The sequence below is a fragment of the Curcuma longa genome, chromosome 6, assembly GCF_044706935.1.
Source record: "Curcuma longa cultivar G26 ecotype Majalengka, Jawa Barat chromosome 6, ITB_CL_G26_1.1, whole genome shotgun sequence".
NCBI lineage: Eukaryota > Viridiplantae > Streptophyta > Magnoliopsida > Zingiberales > Zingiberaceae > Curcuma > Curcuma longa.
In genome coordinates, this window is record NC_133866.1 from 1,996,515 (window position 1) to 2,020,068 (window position 23,554).

A 23,554-nucleotide genomic window follows, 5' to 3' on the forward strand; every position below is an offset into this window, starting at 1 on the left:
GGATACACTTATTGGACATCAAATTTAATTTCTAATGGAGGGAGAAAAAAAAGAAAAGAACCAAAAGGTTCTCCACAATCTTACAGTAGCACATCATCTATTTTTCAAAATTTTTTTAATTTCTAAGTATCCATCTTTCACCAAGCTTCTTCAGTCTTTTGAAGGCATGTGATTTCAGGTTTATTCATGGACTTGAATTAATCAGGGGTGTGCATCCCGTGCCAAGCTGTGTTGGACTAGGAAATTCCGTGCAAATCCTGTCTCATGATTAAGAAAACAGAAAAGTATTAAACATATTTTCCGCTTTCATAGCCTTGAATTCTTATCTCATGAGAACCTCCATCCTCCTCTGTCTCTTAACTTTCTCTATAAACGCCTCAATCATTTCCTGCAACTCATCTCTGCTGGTCCTCCTCCACTTTTCTTAATCATGAGACAGCTTTGGTTCTCACAGCTTGGCACGAGATTAAACAGCTTGGACTAGGAAATATAGTTCTCATGAGACAGGATTTACATTATATTGTGGTTGAAAGGAAATTCCAAATGAAATATGGTTACTCGAAGACCTTGATTGCTTCTTTATTTTTTTAGAAATTTGTCTTCCTTTTGCAAGAAGCGATATCAGTGTTTTCACTGATGAATTAGATTTCAGGATTCTTGTTTCTGAAGTTGCAGTACGTGCTGCAATATAGAAATTAAAAAGCATGAGATTAAATGTCTGGTTTATGGAGATTTGCTACTCTTGGCAGTTGAATCTAACTAGCAAAATGGTGGCGGTTGAATGAACACCCTAAGCATTCTTTGAACAGAAAATAAGACTCACTTTTTCATGTTGTAATTCAGTGTCAAGTTGGATGATGTCCCAACTTATGGAGGCTCTTAGTGTTATAATCTCATTATACAATTCGTTTTAGTTGCATTTAGAAATAAGCTTGGAGTTTTTTTTTAAAGATGGAATTGGTTGTATTATGAAATTTAGGAAGGTTAAAATCTCATCCTTTATCAAATGGTATAAGAATTAAATTTGGTCATGGCTTCTCTGGTTTGCCTCATCCATGGTCCAAAAATTATAATTTTGCCCAGGGCCCTTGTACAACCAGGACCGGCTCTGCTTGTATCCATCAACTATCGATGCCCACAAGTTGTTTCTAAAATTTTTTCTAAGAGCGTATCTTATTATGTCTCAGTTTTCTATTGTTTGTCCGACAACATGCAACCTGTTGAGTATTTGTTGTTGTCGGGCGTGGAGTTGACTAGCCATTTCATCTTCCTATATTGTTATATGATATAAGTTGTTTAAAAGCAAACCACATTTGCTTACCTTTGCGCCCAATGTCCCTTTGTGGAGCTTTATCAACTTATTCCACAAGTCCTTGGTGCTTATGAAGGGATCGACCCGACTGAGCTCCTCCTTGGTCAAACCACACTGAAGGATCTGAGTTGCTTTAGCATCGACTTCCACTTACTTCTTCATGGTTGGGTTCCAGTTTGTGCAGCCAATTGGACTTCCATCTGAGTTTATTGGGAGCGTGAATCTAATTTGGATAGAGATCCACATTTTCACTTGAGTGTTTAGGTGGAACTCCATGCTGCTCTTCCAATACCTGAAGTTATCTTCGGTGAAGAGCGGGGATCGTGTGGTGTTGTAGTCCTCTTGATGTGTCATTCAATCTAGCACATAAAAAAATAATACGTTCCAAGACTTGATCATGGATTAGTAATGTTGAAAAAATAGAGTACCCGAAAGATAAAGTCAATCGAATGGTGTTACACAAAATTTGAGTAGTTTTGACAAACTAAAAATTTAGTCGAAAGAGGCAATTGCATTAATTTTAACTATACAAAAAAAGGAAAAGAAACACAAGATTGATTGGTTGTTGCACTAATTTTGAGCACCCCGCTCTAATATCAATCGTTAGATAAAAAAAGCGTTAGAGGGGGTGAATAGCACGCTTCGTACGTGTCCATAATTTGTTCAAAATTAAAGAGTCGTGTAATGACACATTTATTTTTTACTTGGTTCACAACTTCTGGCTGCTACTCCAAAGCCACAATCCTTGATCGCTTTGATGGATAATTCACTATTAACTTTCTTTCAAAAATGGAAGGAGTCTCATTTCTTTACAATGATGGGTTCGGTTACAATCTGACCCTTAAAGTAAACAAGCACAAAAGAAACAAGAGCACAAAAGAAAGTGACAACTGACAAAGCGTTACCAAAGGCTAGACTCGTTTGAGCTCGTAGTGATTTTGCAGTGTCGTTGAAGCTTAAACACATCATCTCGGAGACTTGGATTCGTAGAGGAATACTTGGACAATCGAGGAAAGAGTTGTACTGAAGAACTGATCGAATCCTACTTTTATAGGGTGATCTGGGTGCCTGGACCAGCCCTAGACGCCCCCATCGAAGCCTATTTGATTCGACCTCATTGCTGACTTATCCATCTCCGGATGCTTGGATCACTAATGTGGAAGCATCTGGCTAAAGTTTTATTCATGTCAAACTTTATCCCTTCTCGAATGCCTGGATTCTTTCCGAGCGCTTGGAAGTTGATGTTCACCAACCACTTAGCGCGTGCTGAAAACTGCACTTTCGGGCGCTTGGAGCACATCTGGTGCTTAGACCACTCTGGATGCATGGAGCTCCATCTGGGCGCCCAGAATCAGTGATTCTGGCCAACTTTCAATTTGAGTCCTTGCATTACAGGGTTAACATAAGCATAATATAACTAGTATGAATGACAACTTTCTAGATGTCTGATCTCAACTTTCAGTCTCTTGTGAAACCTTAAGTTGGGCCGACACTTACTACTCTCTTTCTAAGAGTGCATCTTCACTACTCTGCTTGAGAAAGTTTACTTGATGCCAAACCTTGGTCCACCTGAGTTGTTTAGACTTTTGCTTAGTTGATCTTGATATTCGAGACTTCCACTAAACCTCCGGTCCTTGACCACGTCTAGACTTCCGCTAGTGTCCTTAACACTCAGGGCTTTCTGTCCAATGTCCTCGATCTGCCAAGTTCTCCTGCCTAGTCCCTCTAACCAGGATTTATTTGCCTAGTCTTATCGACCAAGACTTTCTTGCGTAGTTTCATCTAGGACTTTCTACAAACTTAATAAGCACATCATATTATAAGTAATGGAGCTGTCAAATGAGCCATCCCATAACGAGGCGGGCCAATACGCCAAAAATCTATCATATAGTGGGGCGGGATGGGCCGATCCACTAACTTATCGAGTTGAGAATATTGGTGCAAGGAGCACTAGTCTGTCCCTAGAGTTTCAATATTTGATCCAACCAATTTGTCTGTTATCGGCAGTCAACGATTGACCATCGAAAACTACATCAGAAATATGATTTTCAGTGATAGTTAGATAGCCCCGGAACCATCGCGACAAACGTTGTTGCGTGGTTTCCGGAATAAAGCTTCTCTCGAATCTTTTGTTATCGATCATCAACTAGTACCGAAGACGATGACACGACTCGTGGCTTCTGAAGTCATCCAGACGAGAGCTTGGCGTGGATTACCAATAGAGGCGGGACTTCGATAAGGACCGCTTGATTAATACCAACACCGCTCAACGTCATTGCGAGGTACGTGTTTAGAATAATTTACTATTCTGTAAATTTTAATTTCCTGCCATGCCTTGTACATGTTAATTCCTATTTTACATGCGTGTGTTGTTGTAATAATTAGTTGTAATTATCTATTTATTTTCACTATGTACGTTTTCGAAACATGTAAACACGTGCATTGCATTGGAGCAATCCCAACAGGGAATATAAGAGGAGCAAACAAAAGCAGCCTAATTAAGCTCGGAGTTAACTCAGATTAAATCCAAGTTGGCTGGATCTGAGAGTCGGATGTTACTCGAGGTGCCTGGATGGTCTAGGCACTCTTGGATGGTCTAAGTGCTCAAATCAAGAAGAATCGACCCCGATAAAGATCGAAGAGATCGGAGCGGATTCAAGTGCCCGGATAAGAATCCAAACAGTCGGAAGGGTTTATATAAGGAGCTTCAACGTGGAGCACTAGGCTAATCTTAATTCCTACTATTCTTCATCTTGTGATGCTGCTAAATGCAAATAGGATCAAGCTCATGTGACCAGGGAAGCTCCAAGAAGGGTGCATTACATTCAGGACTTCCGGATCGACCTTTACACGATTATTTGGTCATTTCCTTTTAAGTCTTATATTTTGCACTTGTATTTCATTATTATTATTGGACTGTAAGACGGATTTCTCCATCTCCGAAAAAGTTTTGAAAAGAAGACCATTATTAGACAGGCATCTTCTTGTGCATATGCCTTGGACATACTAACCCTAAGGGGTTAGGAACTACATAAATTCGCGTGCCCCTGTGCTTATTTTACTAATTCCACTGCTAGTGTATTTGATAGAAATAACGAACGACGAGCCCTATTCACCCTCCTCTAGTGCACCCACTAGTCCTACAGGAAAATCTCCAGCCCAATTCAATCTAAGGTAGGTTGTGGGGTAAGCGGACCAACCCATAGGCTTGTCAAAAAAAAGTGTAAAAAATATTAACATTTTAAAGTTTGGATTACTATTTAAATGGGTAAAGTTGAAAATTTTAAGTTTAGATTGAAATTTAGACAGGTCAAATCCAATAGTCTATTGAGTTTTATATTTTAATTTTAAATTTTGAAAAAAAAGTTTTCTTAACCCGCAAGCCAGCCCAAGCTCGTCACGGGTCAACCCAAGCAGGTCGCAAGCCTAGGCAAGTCGACCCACCTGAATCTGTCTTAAAATGGGTTGATAAAATCTCAACCCAATCAGCTTAAATTGTTCGGTGGGGCGAGTTAACCCGATGAGCTCAACCCAAATTGATGGTTATAACAAGTAACCTTGACTTTGACTCTTTGACAATATCAAAACTTAGGTTCTATCGCATGGTACATCCAACACCAACATAATTAAACTATTTAATTAATTTGTCTAACATATTAATATTACTCCGTTAACAATTTGGAATTGCACTTTTTTTTATTATAGAATATTTTACTCTATGAAAAGGGTATTTCATTGATATGTTCATTATATACAGATTAATCCTCCATAGATAATTCGTAAGTAAAGTCAGGAATTTTTCATTTACCTTTCCAATACTGCTTATCCTTATTTATCATTAATTCATCAGTGAGTGGTTCAATTTGTGATCTAATTATACATTAGTTGAGCCTATCACTCAGTCCCAGAATTAATAATTGAGAGAACCATCTTTCTACTTCTTGTGAAAAGGAATGGATTTCATATATGTGAATTCATATTCTTAGCCATCCATTTCAAATGCAAGTGTTGAGTATGCGCAATTGCAAACTTTAAACAAGCAAATTAAGAGTTATATTGAAATGAATAGGAGTTTATAATCACTTCAGGATTAAGATATATCTATATATTAAGATCTATCTATATATGATCATTTTTATGATTTAATTTTAAATTTCATAGAAATAACAAAATTTATTATAAGCTGTCTAATTAAATCAATCCTAGTCCTATATAATCTCATTATATATAAATGCCCCCATCTAGATATCTCTCCATCGATGATTCGAATAAGATGATCACATTCATAATGTTCACGGACCTATTAGAGATGCCCTCGGGGCATAGTTGAGTTGGTTACGATGGGGCAGAGTTGTAGAAGAGGGCAAGGGTTCGAATCTCGGTAAAGCTGAGACAATACCCTCCTCCATCATGGTCAACTATAGCTTCTCGATTTACCTCCTCATAGATGGTCTTGGGGCTGACCGTGTGGGGACGTAGGGGTGACGAATTCCACCTTTTTTGCAGAAAATCACCTTTTTTGCAGAAAAAAGAAATGAACCTATTAGAGCTATTAGAGAGATGCTTTAATTAAAGATCTCATATATATATATATATATATATATATATATATATATATATATATATATATATATATATACACACTAAAATCATGATTACTTCTAATAAACTAGGAATTTTGTTATGATATTCATGACAATAAATTTCATGGCAACATGTTCAATAATAAATGCCATTTTTATTAATTATAAAAATACAATACGATTATAATGCTTTAAGGGCATTATCCTCAACATTTTATTTCAAATTCTTCTACCAAGAAGTGTTTAATCTTTAGTAACTCTTTCTCATGATTTCCCGTCAGAATGATGTCATCTATGTATATGATGAAGATGACTAGTTAATTCCCAAGAGCGTTCTTCACAAAGAGAGTATGATCAACTTGACATTAAACAAATTCATGTCCTTTTACTGATCGTGAGAGCCTGCTAAACCACGAACGTGGAGATGTTTTAAGTCTATATAGAGACTTTAATAGCCTGCACACCCTATTGTTGCAATTGTTTATTTGTAGGCGAATGAATCTCCAATATACTTCCTCTTCAAGATCTCCATTAAGAAAAATATTCTTTATATCAAGTTGATGAAGTGGCCAAGCCAAGTTTGTTGCTAATGAAAGGAGTATTCGAATGGTATTGAGCTTTACAACACAAAGGATCCAGTAAAGCCCTTGCTGCTAATTGGGTCTTGAGCCTATTAATGCTCCCATTTGCCTTATATTTCATGGTAAATAACCATTTACAACTTACAATTTTCTTTCTCCGTCAGAGTTTAGTAATAATCCATGTTTTCTCTAAGGCCATAATCTCCTCTTGAACAACTTGTTTCTAACTTGGGTGACTCAGAGCCTCTTGAATATTTGTTGAAATTTGAACTATCTATTTGTGAAATAAATGCTTGATAGGATTGAGAAAGACCTGCATATGATTCAAAGTTCTTGATCAGATGTTGAGTACAATTCGAGTACCTTTCCTCAAGGCAATAGGTAGTTCCAAATCATCTTCAACTTGAATAGAGTCCAAATCTAATCTCAAATTTACCTAAACGGTGCTATTCATCCACTCCAACATTTTTTTAATGATCAATCATTTTTATTATTAATTATTAATTTTTAATAATTTTGGTCTCTTAATTTTTTACCTATATTTCAATACACTATCAAAAGAGTAATGATTCATAGCATGAAGAGTGTCAGCATGAATGCAGCATGATACTCACAATTATATGCAGTGGGTCCCATTGATATACAGTGGGATCTACTGTCAATGTGAGTGTCATGCTGCATTTATGCTGGTATTTTTCATGTTATGAATCATTACTCCTATCAAAATTAGAACTCATAAAAAATCGGAGCACAAACAATTTGCTCGTTTGACATCTCTCTCACTGGGAGTTTAACAAAGACATCCAAGACACTCGACCATAGAAAAGGGACAATGCAAGTTCATCCCCAACAAATATCCACAAGAAACTACGACAACAAAAACAAGCGGCACAAGAAAAATCTCGAGGTTCAGATTTTTTCCCTCCCTCAGATTTTTATCTTATCCGGTGAACAGTAGCAAACAGCAAGCTCGCCGCCACACCTTCCCTTCTCCTCCGCCAAGCCACACGAATCCATTTCTGAACTCCTAACGAGAAAGCTACTTGCGCCAATCCAGCCATTGGCGGAGCAGGCGCCGCGTGCCCTGATCCCCATCCAGACTCTGTGGTGCTCAGGATCCACAGGAGACAAGCCACAGAACCCCTTCGAGCTTCCTCGCCATGACTGGCTCATATAAATCGAGCCCCATCTCCTGCAAGTTTGGTAATCGAGTTACCAGAGATGGCTGCCGTTTCCACTGTCGGAGCAGTCAACAGAGTGCCGGTACTGTACTGTTACACGCCGCTCGATTGATCTTTTCTGGTTGATGTTTATTTTGAACCTGTGGAGTTTGTTTTAGGTGCAGTTGAGTCGGCCTGGCTCCGGCTCCGGCGCCCAGCTCCCGGCCGCCGCCTTCTTCGGGACCAACTTGAAGCGGGTGACGCCCACCCTCGCGCAACGGAGCACCTCCGCCTCCTCTTTCAGGGTGCTCGCCGCCGACCTCGACGAGTCGAACCAGACCAGCGGGGACCGGTGGGCCCACCTGGGCACCGACACCTCCGACGACCAGCAAGACATCACCCGGGGCAAGGGCCTGGTCGACTCTCTCTTCCAGGCCCCGATGGGCGACGGCACCCACATCCCGGTCATGACCTCCTACGAGTACATCAGTCAGGGCCTCCGCACGTAAGCAAATCAACCAGTCAGTTTCATGGACAACAATGATTTTCTTCCTCCTCCACTCGATTCAACTGTTTGATCATCTTCAAATCCAGGTACAACATGGACAACATGAAGGATGGCTTCTACATCGCCCGAGCTTTCATGGACAAGCTGGTGGTGCACATCACCAAGAACTTCATGAGTCTCCCTAACATCAAGGTGACTAGCTGCATGATTCAGACTGACATAGTGACATCGACTCTGTTTCTGATTCACCAGATGATGTTTAGGTTCCTCTGATTTTGGGCATCTGGGGAGGCAAAGGTCAGGGCAAGTCGTTCCAGTGTGAGCTTGTGTTTGCGAAGATGGGGATCAAGTGAGTGAGATCAATTTTCTTTCGTTTTGTTTAAATTTGATCGGTTTGAATCGGGCTCTGATTCTGCCCGCTCTGTTTGGCGGCGCAGCCCGATCATGATGAGCGCGGGAGAGTTGGAGAGCGGCAACGCCGGCGAGCCTGCGAAGCTGATCCGGCAGCGGTATCGTGAGGCGGCGGACCTCATCAAGAAGGGGAAGATGTGCTGCCTGTTTATCAACGACCTGGACGCCGGCGCGGGCCGCCTCGGCGGCACCACCCAGTACACCGTCAACAACCAGATGGTGAACGCCACGCTGATGAACATCGCGGACAACCCCACCAACGTGCAGCTGCCGGGGATGTACAACAAGCAAGAGAACCCTCGTGTCCCCATCATCGTCACCGGCAACGACTTCTCCACCCTGTACGCGCCGCTGATCCGAGACGGCCGCATGGAGAAGTTCTCTGGGCGCCGACGAGGGAGGACCGGATCGGGGTGTGCACCGGCATCTTCAGGACCGACAACGTGCCCGTGGAGGACATCGTCAAGCTCGTCGATTCCTTCCCCGGCCAATCCATCGGTAAGATCCACATCCATGTTCATCCATCCATGAAGTATACTCTTCATTAATCTAGTGAATGATCCGGCCGACCGATTGCCCAATCTCCAAACCGTGGCAGACTTCTTCGGAGCTCTCCGAGCGAGAGTCTACGACGACGAGGTGCGAAAGTGGGTGTCGGGCATCGGCGTGGCCAGCGTGGGGAAGAAGTTGGTGAACTCGCTCGAGGGTCCGCCTACATTCGAGCAGCCGCCGATGACCCTGGAGAAGCTGATGGAGTACGGGCAGATGCTGGTGAAGGAGCAGGAGAACGTGAAGAGGGTGCAGCTCGCCGACAAGTACTTAAGCGAGGCTGCCCTCGGAGACGCCAATGCCGACGCCATCAACTCCGGCGAGTTCTTCTCTACCACCCTGTAAGATTCCCAAGCCGCCCTGAAAGACGGCCGAGAGAGAAAAGGCCTGTAATATATTCCAGACTTTTTTACTTATTTCTGTGTTCTTGAATGCTTTAGTAGAATGAAATCTACTTAAGTATGTATGTGTATGCGTTTTTTTTTAAATTTTTTAAAAGAAATATTAAATTAAATTTAATATTTAATTTAATAAAAATTTATTTATATTCATCTGATATTTTATGTGATAATTTTAATCTATTTCAATTTTAAGTGAAATAGATCTACTAATTCATTTATTTAGTTAACAAGGCGGATTGTGAACTTAGAAATAGTTTTAAAATTTACAATAAGATATTTGAAGAAATGCAATAATTGAATTCATTCATATTTTTGTGATTGTGCCTACTTGGAAATTGTATTAGAGATCCAATTTAGTGAAAAAAACAAAATACTTCTTGTCATCATTTTGACATCAAAGAAATTAAACTATTTTTCTGAACACTTGGTTGGTATTTTTTAAAGAATAATATATTAATATATGGTTTTGAAATTTATGATCTTTTATCTTTGGATAATTGAAGAAGAGGGAAAGGGACTGGAGAGCTACTGCTACCCATTGAGAAGGTCAAGGATAAGTGGTTTGGCACTTGTTGAAGTTCAATGTCATTGAAGCCATCATGTTTGAAGAAAAAAGAACCACAATTGAAGATAGTGTTGGGATCATGAGGTTTAGATGAGCAGATGCTAGAGGGGATGAATGACGTTTAGGAATCTACAAATATGATTTTTAATACTCTTACTAATAACTTAGCAAGGTCACAATCAAATTAGCTTAGTGGAAATAAAATATGCATACAAACAAGCTTATCAAATACTAACACATGCTTGCAATTGTCCCCCAGACTATTACTCAATGACTTATGATCCGTTAGTGGGATCACTTCTAAAAAGTCACTAACTTTTTTCTTGTTGAGCAATTATTAAAAGTGGAGAAACCTCTTATATGCACAATAATTACAATGAAATGTAAGAGCAAAACTAAAGAGATTATCATAAGCATCTAATAAATTAACTAATACTATTTTGTCAGTCTTTGATGCCTTCGGAAGCCCTCCTTTGATAGCCTTCGAAACCTCATGCTATAATCTGATCCGTCGCCAATCAATCGATTGGTTTGTACCATTGGTAGATTGCTTTTGCCTGATCTGACCACTTTTGAGCTCTAATTGCTCCTTTTTTACTTCCCATACTTAGCATTAATTGATTGAAATATTACCATTAGTTGATTGATGTGACACCAATCAACTTCTCACTTAACTGGTCTTTCGAACAACACATTATATTCATTGCCTCCTTAGCCTATGTTGATTGCTTCATCAGTCGACTAGATTCCACATCAATTTACTAATCAAACCCTTAAAACTCAACTCAAACTTTGAGTTTTTGGGTTTCCCCATTTCACTAGTCAACTGTTATCCCTTACTAGTTGACTAGAAACTCGACTATGACCAATTCTAAGACGTCAACTCTCACAACTCATGATAGATTCTTGCCATCACAACTTGACTTTGCACCTTGGCCATCTCCCATTAGGTTACTTAATCCTTCAGATGCACATGAGCACTCAACTCCACATGTCATCCTTCACATCTTCACATATGTAATCTGACTCCATTAACTATTGTCCTCACTGCTCCTGGTCCTACCATCCTTAAGTTGCCTTGTGCAACCTTCTACGATCTTTTCCGACCTCAAGCCATTAAGCCTCCAACTTGGTTGCGCTAAGTCATTGTTCTAGAACTACTCTAACAACCATCTCAATGATTTGCATTTTGCAGTCCCTAGGATGTCCTATACCAATTTTCTCTGATCTCCATGAACCTCCAAATCACCAAGTGTGCCACCTTGATCATGCCAAATCATGAGTTCTCAAGCTCTATATGTGTTGCTACAAATCCCTACACACTCAAACATGCATTTAAAATCATGGCATGGCCTAACTTAAACCCTTTCGCAAATATGAAAAAAAATCAATGTCACACTGGATCATTTAAGGCATGATTACACTAATAGATAGGAGGGTTGTAAATTTGTATTTTTTTTTAGTCATTTTCTACCTTATTCATCCACTTCCACCTACTCTTGGGAAAACCAATTTTGAGGAAAAGGTGACTTCTATTAATTCTAGTTGTTCCATCCTCAAGGACTAGAGTAGAGAAAATTAATCTTTCTTCAAATCTTGTGCCCTTCTATTGAATGGATTTTTTTTTTTTTTTTGCAAAAGTAGAAGGTTGGGAAAGGAAAGCCAAGAGTTTTTACAAATCAAATCTATTTGCTAAAGGAAGAGGAAAGTAAATACAAGGAGGAAGAGATGATGGGGAAGAAGGGTTAAGACTTGTTCACTTTTCAACTAAAAGGAGTGACATTCACATTCATGCTTGAAAGAAAAAAAAGTCAATTAATATTTCATTAGAATATTAAAAGAAGTTTAATACATGTTGTTTTGACTTAGTCAAGCCATCGTTCAGTAAACTATTGACGTGCACGCTCCCCAAAGATCGTCATTAAGGAGGATGAAAGTGTTAGTACCCTAATGGTGTTTTGATGTGTTGTCAAATAAGTTTTAAATTAGGTCATTATATGTTTAACACATGTGTCTAAGTGTACAAGGATATAAGAGAACATACATATACCAGATGGTGAACCTTAACAGAAGATGCAAGCAAGCAAAAAAGATGGCACGGAAAAGGAGTCGATGGGCTCAGTGCATCTAAGGTATGAGGAGTTGCGGAAGAGTACTCTGATCGACAAAGTGAGAAGGATGCATGGGAGTAAGCCAAAAAGGTTCAGTGCATCCGAGGGATGAAAAATCAAAAGAAAAACTATGCAAGGCGACCGAGACAAATCGAAGGAGACGAGCTCAGAAAATGGTCAATATAGAGGTTGACCATTCCAGCCGCCTAGACTCCAGGTGCCTAGATCAATTTCAAGCGCTCGGATATCTAAGTCACATCAGCATGAGTCATTGTTAAAGTGGATCAGGACGACATCCACATCAACAGAATATAGGCGCTTGGAATGTAAGAAGTCATCCATAATGTTAGCGGACTATTGCCAGAGTAGATAGAGTTCGACGAGTCTAGGCCCCAGAGATGTCATGTCAGTATAACGGTCAGATAAAGAAAAATATATAAATAGACTGAAGTTCGAAGAAAAAAAATAACCCACTCAATTTTATTAAATTCGGTTCTGTTTTAATTTTTTGTGCTTAAATATTATAAGAGGCTTCTCCGCCTCTGGATCATTATTGACGAAAGAGAAGATAGTGAAGCTTTTCATAGTCATGGACTAGCAATCTCCTAGTTACAAACCAAGTAAATTCGGCCTCTTTCTTTTATGATGTGTTCATTTTTATTTAATGTGTGTGTGTCCTTGCTAGTTAGTTAACAAGAGAAATAACTTATTTTTTACTAGTCGCTATTCACCTTTCCGCTCTAGCGATCCAAAACTGCTTCCACAGTACCAACATAAAGAACTTAAAAAGCACTCCAAAAGAAGGTTAAAATAACGCCGGGGAGATATCCTAGTAGGCTACTCCGACGCTTGAGTTAGAATTTTTTAAAGAGGATCAACTAAGGAAAATTAGGGTTTATATGTGCACATACCTCTACCCACAGGGGTGGGTGACCTTTTAAAGAGATGTTAAGCTCTTTCTTAGAATGTGCACCTTTGTTTAAGGCATATTCCAAAATATCCACTTTTGTTTATCGTATATTTAGAGAAACACACTTTCATTTATTACCTATTTGAGATACGTGCTTCTATTCACCTCAGATTTTGGAAAAAGCAGTCCCATGAATGAAATGGTCAAGTAGGCCTAAACTAGGCGAGGTTGATTGTGGTTGAGTCAAAGACGAGGTTGTAGACTAAGGCCGAGCTACCTTAGGTAAGCTGCCAAGGTCGAGCTGCCAAGGTTGAGTTGTCTCCTGGTAGCGTAAGATTTAATTTGCTCGCGCAATCACTTCGATAATAGAAAACAAAAAAAAAAGAGTTTTTTGATTCTCAATTATTTTTGAAAAAATGTTTAAATGCACCAGCAGAAACCATTTTTAAATTTATGCTTGCAATTATGGTGCTGCAAAGAATGGAGCGCATGGTACCCCATTGGAAGGTTGAAGCAAGAAGCTAAATGGATTGTTGTCGACAATAACAGTGCGGGAGAAGTCTTTCGATACATAAGTAAGGTCTTTGACATGTTCTCGGTATTCTCTGATTCACAGAAACAGATAACATTTACTTGTACAATAATGTATGGTATGTGCAGGATTTAGCAATAGACTGTAGAATGTTTTGGATACAAAAATTATACAGATATATGTAGGCACCACATGCAATATGCAATTTGTATGCAGACATTTAAGCATTCAGTAAACATGGTTATATGAATCTTCATTGGATTCGATAAGTGAACAATAATTTATATTTAAAGAAAAGTTGTCACTGATGATTCAGTAAGTGACATTAAATAACATCTACATATATTATTTATAACTCGAAGAGTGCAAATTCATGTGCAGAACTTTCACTTACGTGCTCACAGTTGAAGGCCTGTATAGCCGATGACTTAATTTTTTGTCAACGTCTATTCTGTCAATAACAGGACTAGCATAACCTGATGCAAAAGGAAGCATACAATAAATTACATTCAGAAGTATAAAAATTTTAAACACACAATGAAGAAAACTAGCACCAAAAACAGCAACCTTCAAGACCAGCTGTGAAAAGAATAAGATATGCAAATTCACTGCACTGTTTTAAGAATTCGTGCAAACCAGGGCGTTCAAAAACAGTGACATTGTTGACCTTTGGTCTTCCATCGGCATACTTCAATAATTTTCAGCAAAATTCCAAATAGACATGCTGAAAATTTAAAATAGGCAAGTCATAAGACCAACCTTTTCTGAAGATATACATTCTAGTTCAAAGCACTTTAGACCAGCTTCAATGGCCTGTGTACGAACAGCCGATGGAAGACTGGATGTCTCATATGCACAAACTAAAGTCTCATCCAAATCAAGTACAACCTGCAAACGTTAGGAGCCTAACCATAAAATTAATAGCCTAAAATCAACAATATGGCAAACCCTAAAACACCAAATCAGAACCCTAAAATTAACATCCTAAAATCAATAACATGCCAAACCCTAAAACACGTAATCAAATCCCTAAAACATGAAATCAACACTTAAGCTATACCTTTGATTGCCGCTGCAAGAGGAGGAAATAGGACTGAGGAGAATGGACGGAGGAGCTCGCGACGGTGGAGGAAAACATGGACGGGAGAGGAGCTCGCGACGGACAGCCGGAGGAGGACGGAATCAGGAGGAACGGCGCGTGCACGGATTGACGAGGATCGGCGCGATCATGGACTGAGGGTTTCCGACGCGAGCACGGACGGAGGGGGAGCTCGCGACGGTGGAGAGGAAGGACAGCGTCGGGCCGACGAGCAAGCTGGGCAGCAGAGCGCGGGCGAGAGAGCGAGCTGGGCGGCAGAGCGCGGGCGGGTGAGAGTGGCGTCGGGCGAAGAACAGAGGTGAGGTGAGGTGCGGGAAAGACCTAAATCGCGAGAACAGAGGTGAGGAAAAAGATCGAAGTTGTGCGTGCGTGTAAAGGGAGACCGGGAAAAAAAAATAAATCCTTAATATATTTTTAACATCGTATTATCTATCCGCGCTGTCAATGCCAATTTTTTAACCCTCTTTTAACAGCGCAGAATTTTTACATGCTGTAAAAAATATTATTCGCAGCGCACGATTATACGCGCGCTGTTAATTTTAAAATATAATATATTATCTGCAACGCACTTAATTATGTACGCTGTAAAAATGATTATTAACAGCACACTATAGATGTGTGTCGTTAATGACGTGCTGCGGAAAGTCAAGTTTGTTGTAGTGGAAGGTCTTCTGTGGAGTTGAGGGGGATGGTTGAAGATGCTGCGGACGTGTCTAGGGTTAAGTCCGGGTGTACTGTTGGAACCACGGGTTTAATTAGGAGTTTTGGAAGCGCGTATTTGGAGGGAGAGAGGGAAAGAAAATACCAAAATATACAATGGTTTTAAATTGTTATTATAGCTTTCAAAACCGTTGTTGAAAGCGCAAATAGACATCGGTTTTAAATTGTTGTTATAGCTTCCAAAACCGTTGTTGAAACCGTAAATAGACAACGGTTTTCAAACTGTTGTCGTAGTCTTCAAAAACCGTTTTGTAGGCGGACATAGACAACAGTTTTGAAACCGTTGTTGTATCCTCCAAAAATCGTTGTCGTAGTCTCCCATCAACCTCTTAAAGACATCGATTTTTCTTAAAACCGTTGTAAAAAAGTAAAAGACATCGGTTTTGTCATAAAACCGATGTCTTTTGAGTGTTGTTAAAGATCGGTTTTCTTGTAGTGATGAATCGCTAACTCGGGGTTAGGAGTTTCAAGTCCATCGTAAGGCTGAGTCACTATCTTGAGCTGTCGAGTTTGAGCTATTGAGGCCTAGCTTTCTTGGTTGAGTTGTTGAGACCAAGCTGTTTTGGCCGAGCTATTGAGGTCGAGTTATCTTGATCGAGCTGTCTTAGTAGAGTCGGGAAAAGAAGATGTCGAGGCCTACATTGGATATATGCATGGAACCAAGTCGTTTAGTGTTAGGCCGAGCCTGACAAGATAGTTAGGAAGACTCGATATTTAACACCATCTGTGTGTTGATGCAGCAGGGAACCATTCTTGAAGTGGCACAAATGATCTTTTGAATTTGATGACCCCATGTATTCTTCCAGTTGTGGTTGTCAAAAATGATAAGACAATTAACTCTTCTTCAAGGATTCTTCTAGAGAAAGGTATTCCTCAAGCACCTCCCTCATTGGAGGCGAACACCTTTCCTCTATGATCACGAGGAGGCTTCTTCCCCTCTCGTGACTCATGTGAATCTTAGTCCGGGAGGGCTGCCCCTCATGGATTGAGACTATAGCCGACGAGGCCCCCACAAACGATGACGACACCCTACCCAAAAGAGAGGGCGTGTCTATCAAGGGAGGAGGGGCTCCCGTTGGAAACAATTGCAGGAGCGGGTGTCCTCATAGCACTTCTTGCACTGCCTTGGAAACCAATTGATTAATTTTTTTCTTGTGTCATGACTATTGCTTCACCACGACTTTTCTCTCCGACGGAGTCGTGATTGTTAATAGTTCTTCCAGTATTAACCATCACAGCATCTTGGCTCAGTGTTCTCACAGACGATGCTAATTTATTTTGACCAAACACCATGAATAATCAAGCCACCAGTCACTGAACTAGATGACTATCCACAATATCTGGGCGAAATAAAATTGGTGACATTTGTGGAAACTTTGAGCTAAGACGCTGCGATGATTAACACTCATCGAAGAGAAAAACCACGGTGAAGTAGTATCCATGGCACATGAAGAAATCAACCAATTATTCTCCAAGGCAGTGTAAAAAGTGCTACGACAACACTCGCTCAGAGCCTCTAATGCAGGATGATTGAAAGATTTTATTACTATTTTTATAATTTTTATTTTTAGTAATTTTTAGAGTTTTGATATTTAGCGTAGTTTTAAATTTTTTTATTAATTTTAATTTTTTTTATTTTTTATTTTAAGATTTTTAAGTTCGTTTAAAATTTTTAGAATTTTGAGTCCATTAAAAAAAATTTCTTTCTATTAAAATTTTTTCTTTACTTTACAAATTAGGATTTTGGGTCTATATAAAGATTTTATGAGTTGATGTTTAAGGAGAAGTTTTTAATTTAATAATATTTTTGACAGTGTTGTTTATTTTCCTATCTCTTGGTATTCTTTCGAATCATAGGCTTTAGAATATTATTTTTGACGTTCACAGTCAAATCAATGGATTCAATATTGTCCGAGGATAATCGCTATCCCGTCCGGCGTCAGTTGGTATCAGAGCATTGCCCACAGGATAATCATTATTCTGTCAAGCGTCAGTTGATATCAGAGCTCTCAGATTCGATGGATCATCGTCGTGGGCGTAATCATGGTCGTGACAGGCAGATTCCAACTGAGGAAGTCTTGTGTCATGACAATAACACTCGAGATGCGATACTTCAAGATCTATAAAGATAAGCCACAAAGTTATTCCAGCATCTAGCGGCGCAAGGTCATAAAAGTCAGCTCTCACATCCGATAGATCGTCATCGTGGTTGTGATAGGTCCTCCAGACCCGCCTAGATTTCTCGCCTGGTGCTTTGATCTGCCAAGTCTTTCTTCCTAATCCTCCTGACCAAGACTTCTTTGTTCAGTCTGTTAGAACCGATGGAATCAAAATATCTCCACAATGGCATGATACTGTCTACTTTGGGTCTAAGCCCTCATGACTTTGTTCTTGGGCTCTCTCCAAATCTCTTGCCAATGGAGATATCTTCCATCCTTTTAAATCCATGATCTTTTTCATGTGTTTTAGATATGAGACTATGTAGCCTTCACGCCTTTGTTCTTCGACTCTCCCCAAAAGGCCTCTTGCCAATGGAGATATTTTCCATCCTTTTAAACTCATGATCTTTTCCATGTGTTTTAGATGTGGGACTATATTTGCACCCTTGCAACCCAACAATCCCCCCTCAAACAAAGGACTACGGGCTCCCCTCAAACGGAAAGCATCCGTTTGATGTCCGAATCCTCGATCCACTAGGACTTTCTGCCCCTCGGTCCATCCGACCTACTAGGACTTTCTGCCTGGTGTCTAATCCTTTTGATTCAGATACAGGAGCACCAACTTTCTTTGTTTAAGGTTCAATACACATGGTTAGATCTGGATCATGGCTCTTCCGACGGTTAGTCCAGTGAAGAGCGACCTCGCTCTGATACCACTTGTTAGAACCGAGAGAATTAAAATATCTCTACAATTGCATGATATTGTCCACTTTAGGCCTAAACCCTCATGACTTTGTTCTTGGGCTCTCCCCAAAAGGTCTCTTGCCAATGGAGATATCTTTCATCCTTTTAAATTCATGATCTTTTCCATGTGTTTTAGATGTAGGACTATGTTTGCACCCTTGCAACCCAACACAACCCTCCAGACTAGGACTTACTTGTCCAGTCCTTCAGACTAGGACTTCTTTTGCCCAACCACAATTAGGACTTCCCTGTGCTACTTGCACACTCAGTTCAGCTCATTAGTAAACTTCATAAACTTAACTTGAACTCTTTACCATTATCAAAATCATTGTTTGATTATTTGGTGCTCCCTACACCAATATCTTGGACTCAGTGTATGGGCCTAAGTGTCTTCGATGTCATGAGAACACGTATGGACTCGATGTAGGGATTCGAGTATCTTAGACTCAGTGTAGGGACTCGAGTATCTTGGACTCGGTGTATGAACCAGAGTGTTTTCAATTTTGTGGAAACATGAATGGACTCGGTGTAGGGACCTAAGTGTCTTCGACTTGGTGTATGAACCTGAGTGTCTTAGACTCGGTGTATGAACTTGAGTTTCTTGGACTTGATGTGTGGATCCGAGTGTCTTCGATGTCATGGAAACACACATGGACTCAGTGTAGGGACCTGAGTGTCTTCGACCCTGCTTATGGACTTGGTTGTCTTGGACTCAGTGTATGGACCCGAATGTCTTCGATTTCATGGGAACATGCATGGACTCGATGTAGGGGCTTGAGTGTCTTGGACTCAGTGTACGAATCCGAGTGTCTTGGCTCGATGTACGAACTCGAGTGTCTTCGATTTTGTGGAAACACGCATGGATTCTATGTAGGAACCTGAGTGTCTTCGACTTGGTATATGGACCCGAGTATCTTGGACTTGGTGTATGGACTTGAGTATCTTGAATTCGACATATGGACCCGAGTGTCTTCATGTCGTGGAAACACACATGGACTTGGTATAGGGACCCGAGTGTCTACGATTTGGTGTATGAACCTGAGTGTCTTTGACTTCGCGTATGGACCCGAGTGTCTTCGAATCGGTGTATGGACTTAAGTGTTGTCGATTTCATGGGAACACACATGGACTCGGTATAGGGACCCGAGCTATTTGAAGAGGGAGAGTAATCTTTTAATGTTGAAGGAAAAGGACATGTATAAAGTAAATGAGTACTTGTGATAAAATAGAAACGATGAGTACTAGAGGTTCCTAAACACTATAGGGTCACAGGTGCACAACTTGCCATGATCGACCGAGCTCTTTGTCATCTGAGTCTTCTAGATAATATGCTCTTGAGCTTATCTTGTGTTTGATACAATAGGGTTGTTGGGTTGCAAGGGTGCAAACATAGTCCCACATCTAAAGCACATGAAAAATATCATAGGGTTAAAAGGATGGAAAGTATCTCCATTGGTATGAGGCCTTTTGGGGAGAGCCCAAGAACAAAGCCATGAGGGCTTAGGCCCAAAGTGGACAATATCATTCCATTGTGGAGATACGAGCATCCTTTTGGACCCAACAAGTGGTATCAGAGTGAGACCGCTCTTCACTGGACTAACCGCCGGATGAGCCATGATCCAGATCTAACCATGTGCTTTGAACCTTAAAAAAAAATAAAGGAAGTGGGTGCTCCCGTGTCTGAATCAAGAGGACCAGACACCAGGTGAGAAGTCCTAGTAGGTCGGGTGGACCGAGGGGCAAAAAGTCCTAGTTGCGGCTAGGTGAAAGTCCTAGTAGGTCGGGTGGACCGAGGGGCAAAAAGTCCTAGTTGCGGTTAGGTGAAAAGTCCTGGTGGGTCGAGGATTCAGACATCAAACGGAGGCTTTCCGTTTGAGGGGGGCCTGTGGTCCTTTGTTTAAGGGGGGGATTGTTGGGTTGCAAGGGTGCAAACATAGTCTCACATCTAAAGCACATGGAAAAGATCATAGGGTTAAAAGGATGAAAAGTATCTCCATTGGTATGAGGCCTTTTGGGGAGAGCCCAAGAACAAAGCCATGAGGGCTTTGGCCCAAAGTGGACAATATCATGTCATTGTGGAGATACGAACATCCTTTTGGACCCAACAAATAGGGTCTTCCCCATCGGGGCTCTAACTTCCCCACGCCACCTACAAGTTTGGTTTTCTTTTAAACAAAGTCGTCAACTTGAAAGGTGCGAGGAATAACCCTTTTGTTATAAGTTTAGCACATTCGCTATTGGTAGACCGAGAGATGCAGTGCTGCCTTATCCTGAGTTTCAATGATCAGGTCGAGCTCAAGCTAACACTTATCGAGATTGTCGGAGTCATAGGCTTGTACCCGGCCAGACTCTATGTCGATTTTGATAGGGACGAGCGCCTCTCCTCCGTAGACCAAGTGGAAAGTCTTCGTGCTTTCCTTAGGAGTAGTTTTGTATGCCCATAGGATGTTCAACAGCTCTTCCACCCAACTGCTGCCAACATGATTAAGCTTGATCTTGAGTCCTTGGATGATCTCTCAGTTGGTTACCTCACCTTGCCCCGTTGCTTTAAGGGTAAGCGACTAAGGTGAAGGCCTACTGAATACCAAAATCTTCACACCACTCCTTTAGTTTGTCTGGAACTGTTGGCCATTATCAAATACCAACCGACGAGGAAGGCCATATCAACAGACAATGTTTTTCCATAAGAATTTGAGTACAATATCTTTTGTTCTTCGTGCTAGGGGTTTGGCTTCCACCCACTTGGAGAAATAATCAACCATCACCAATAAAAACTTCTTTTGGAAGGATCCAATTGGGAAGGGGCTAACAAGATCCTTACCTCAATAGTCAAAGGGGCCAGAAATAGTAGATGTCTTCAATAACTCCATAGGAGCTCGGGAGAGGTTTTGATGCTTTTGACAATGGACACAGGTGTGAGCTAGATGAGCTACGTCTGCCTAGAGAGTTGGCCAAAAGTAGCTTGCCAGTAGGATTTTTATAACCAGAGACCAACTATCGACGTGGTTATCACAACTACCTTGATGGATTTTTTACATGATGTAATATGCATCTTCAGGGCCAAGACATTGGAGCAAAGGTCAGGAGAAAGCTTTCTTATATAAACAATCCCCAACCAGAGTGAACTAAGTTGCCCATCTTTTGAGAAGTCGAGCCTGTTCTTAGTGGTCGGGTAGAGTCCCCTCCTTCAAAAAGGAAATGAATGGCAGTCCCCAGACGACTAACTCTTCTTGTACAGGTACCTGATCTATCTGTGAGACTAACTCAACTTGAATGACCGAACCTTCTGATGTCTATGTAGCCAAGTTACTTTCTATTTTAGCTAGCTCGCCTACCTTTCGATTTTCAACTCAAGGTATCTTCTAGAGGGCAACCTCGTAAAATTTGACTTTCAATTTTTCAATGGCTTTAACATAACCCAGAAGTCAGTCATTCTTGATTTCAAACTTTCCCTCGAATTGTTGTGTGGTCGGTTGGGAGTTAGAGTGAATGATGACTTGGGAGGCTCCACCTATTTAGCTGCTTGGAGTCCAACCTACAATGCCTCATATTCAACCTCATTATTGGAGGCTCGGAGGTTAGTTGGATGATGAGTTGTAACACCTCTTATCAGGGTGAAATCAGTAGCATTCTGACTCCGCTGTCTTGCTTCGTAGATGACCCATCTACAAAGATCCTCTAGGTTTCTTTCAACTTCTAACTTGGGGTCTCATTAAGAAGTTGGCCAATGCTTGTGCTTTGATGGTTGTCCTGGGATGATATTAGATGTTGTACTCACTAAGCTCTATGTTCCATTTAATTAATTGTCCCGAGGTCTCAGAGTTAGTCAATGCCCACCCTAGAGTGATGTTGTTAATTAAGCATGATGATGGGATGGGATAGGAAGCACGACCGTTATTTGAAAGTCATTGTGACTAATGCCAGAGCTAACTTCTCTAGAGTAGAGTACCTAGTCTTAGTATCTTTCAAAAGGTGGCTAGCAAAATAGATTAAATGTTGAGTGCTACTCTCTTGTCATAGTAGCACTGAATTGACTGCTCCCTCTATCGAGGCTAAGTAGAGTCAGAGATTTTCTCCCGCAACAAGTTTAGATAGGAGAGGTAACTACGCCAAGTATGCCTTGAGCTCTGTGAAGGTCTACTTACTTTTCTCACTCTTTTCAAACTGAGCTAACTTCTTGAGAACTTTGAAGAAAGGTAAGTTTTTGTTGACCAACTTGGAAATGAATTGGGAAGTGATTCGTCTGACTAGCCTTTATGTTTCTTTGAGGTTCTTGGGAGATGGCCAATCCTGCAATGCATGGACTTTTTCAGGATCGGCTTTAATCCCTCACTCAGTTATGATATATCCAAGGAAGCGTTCTCTCTTAACTCCAAACAAGTATTTGTTTGGATTCAGCTTGAGGCCGTATAAACATATAGTGCAACAAGTCTCCTCGATGTCATTAATCAAGTTCTCGGCATTGGTGCTCTTGATCAGAATGTTATCCACATAGACCTTGACATTCCATTCGACTTGATTCTTGAAGCCATTGTCCATCAATCGTTGATGTGTTGCCTCTATATTTTTTAGTCCAAAGAGCATGATAGTATAACAAAACATTCCCTCCAAGGTGATAAAATTGATATTTTCTTAATCTTCTGTCACTAAAGGGATCTGGTGATAGCTCTGATATGCGTTTAGCAAGCATATGAGCTCACACCCTGCAGTTGAGTCAACTAATTGGTTGATTCAGGATAAGGGATAGTAGCCCGTCGAGCAAGCTTTGTTGAGGTCCCCAAAGTCCACACCCTACATTTACCCCTAGCTCAGGAACTACTGCCATGTTTGCCAACCAAGTCAAGAAATGAACTTCTTGAATATGATCAGCTTCCATCAGCTTGGTAATCTCAGCATAGATTATCTTATCTTTTTCAAGACCGAAGTGATATTTATTCTGTTAGACTGACCTAACTTTTGGGTCAATATTGAGTTGGTGCTTCATGATTGTAGACGATATCTCTATGACTTCCTTAGCTGACCAAGAAAAGATATTTTGATTGCGAGAGAGGTAAGTGATTACCTTTTGCTTCAATTCAGGAGGGAGGCTGACTACAACCCTAATAGTTCGATTCAGCAACTCAAGTACTATTGACACCTCTTCATGTCCCTCAAAAGGTCGAGTTGGAGGGATATCGTGGATGAGCTGGACTTTTGCTCCTCGAGTTTT

At 40.7% G+C, this 23,554-nt stretch overlaps 1 protein-coding gene and 1 pseudogene across 1 annotated transcript; one reads left to right on the forward strand and one right to left on the reverse strand.

Moving 5' to 3' along the window:
* Nucleotides 1-7,682: 7,682 nt before the first annotated feature.
* Nucleotides 7,683-9,570, forward strand: LOC141830594 (ribulose bisphosphate carboxylase/oxygenase activase 2, chloroplastic-like; annotated as a pseudogene).
* Nucleotides 9,571-13,554: 3,984 nt separating this feature from the next.
* On the reverse strand, nucleotides 13,555-14,814 carry LOC141831091 (putative phosphatase PSR2). The gene is made up of 5 exons (XM_074718526.1): nucleotides 14,684-14,814; nucleotides 14,383-14,511; nucleotides 14,191-14,311; nucleotides 14,018-14,099; nucleotides 13,555-13,696 (listed from the first exon to the last, which is right to left on the reverse strand). The coding sequence occupies exons 1-5, from the start codon at nucleotides 14,759-14,761 to the stop codon at nucleotides 13,555-13,557; spliced, it is 552 nt and encodes a 183-aa protein (XP_074574627.1). The 5' UTR covers nucleotides 14,762-14,814.
* Between the last annotated feature and the right edge of the window lie 8,740 nt (nucleotides 14,815-23,554).

Bases quoted from the DNA above. Each gene is read 5' to 3' on its own strand.
- LOC141831091 (XM_074718526.1), bottom strand. From the start codon at position 14,761: ATGTTTTCCTCCACCGTCGCGAGCTCCTCCGTCCATTCTCCTCAGTCC. The intron at 14,312-14,382 runs GTTGGTCTTATG...AAATTATTGAAG, and splicing joins AATGTATATCTTCAGAAAAG to TATGCCGATGGAAGACCAAA. The intron at 13,697-14,017 runs GTAAGTGAAAGT...TCTGTGAATCAG, and splicing joins AGGCCTTCAACTGTGAGCAC to AGAATACCGAGAACATGTCA.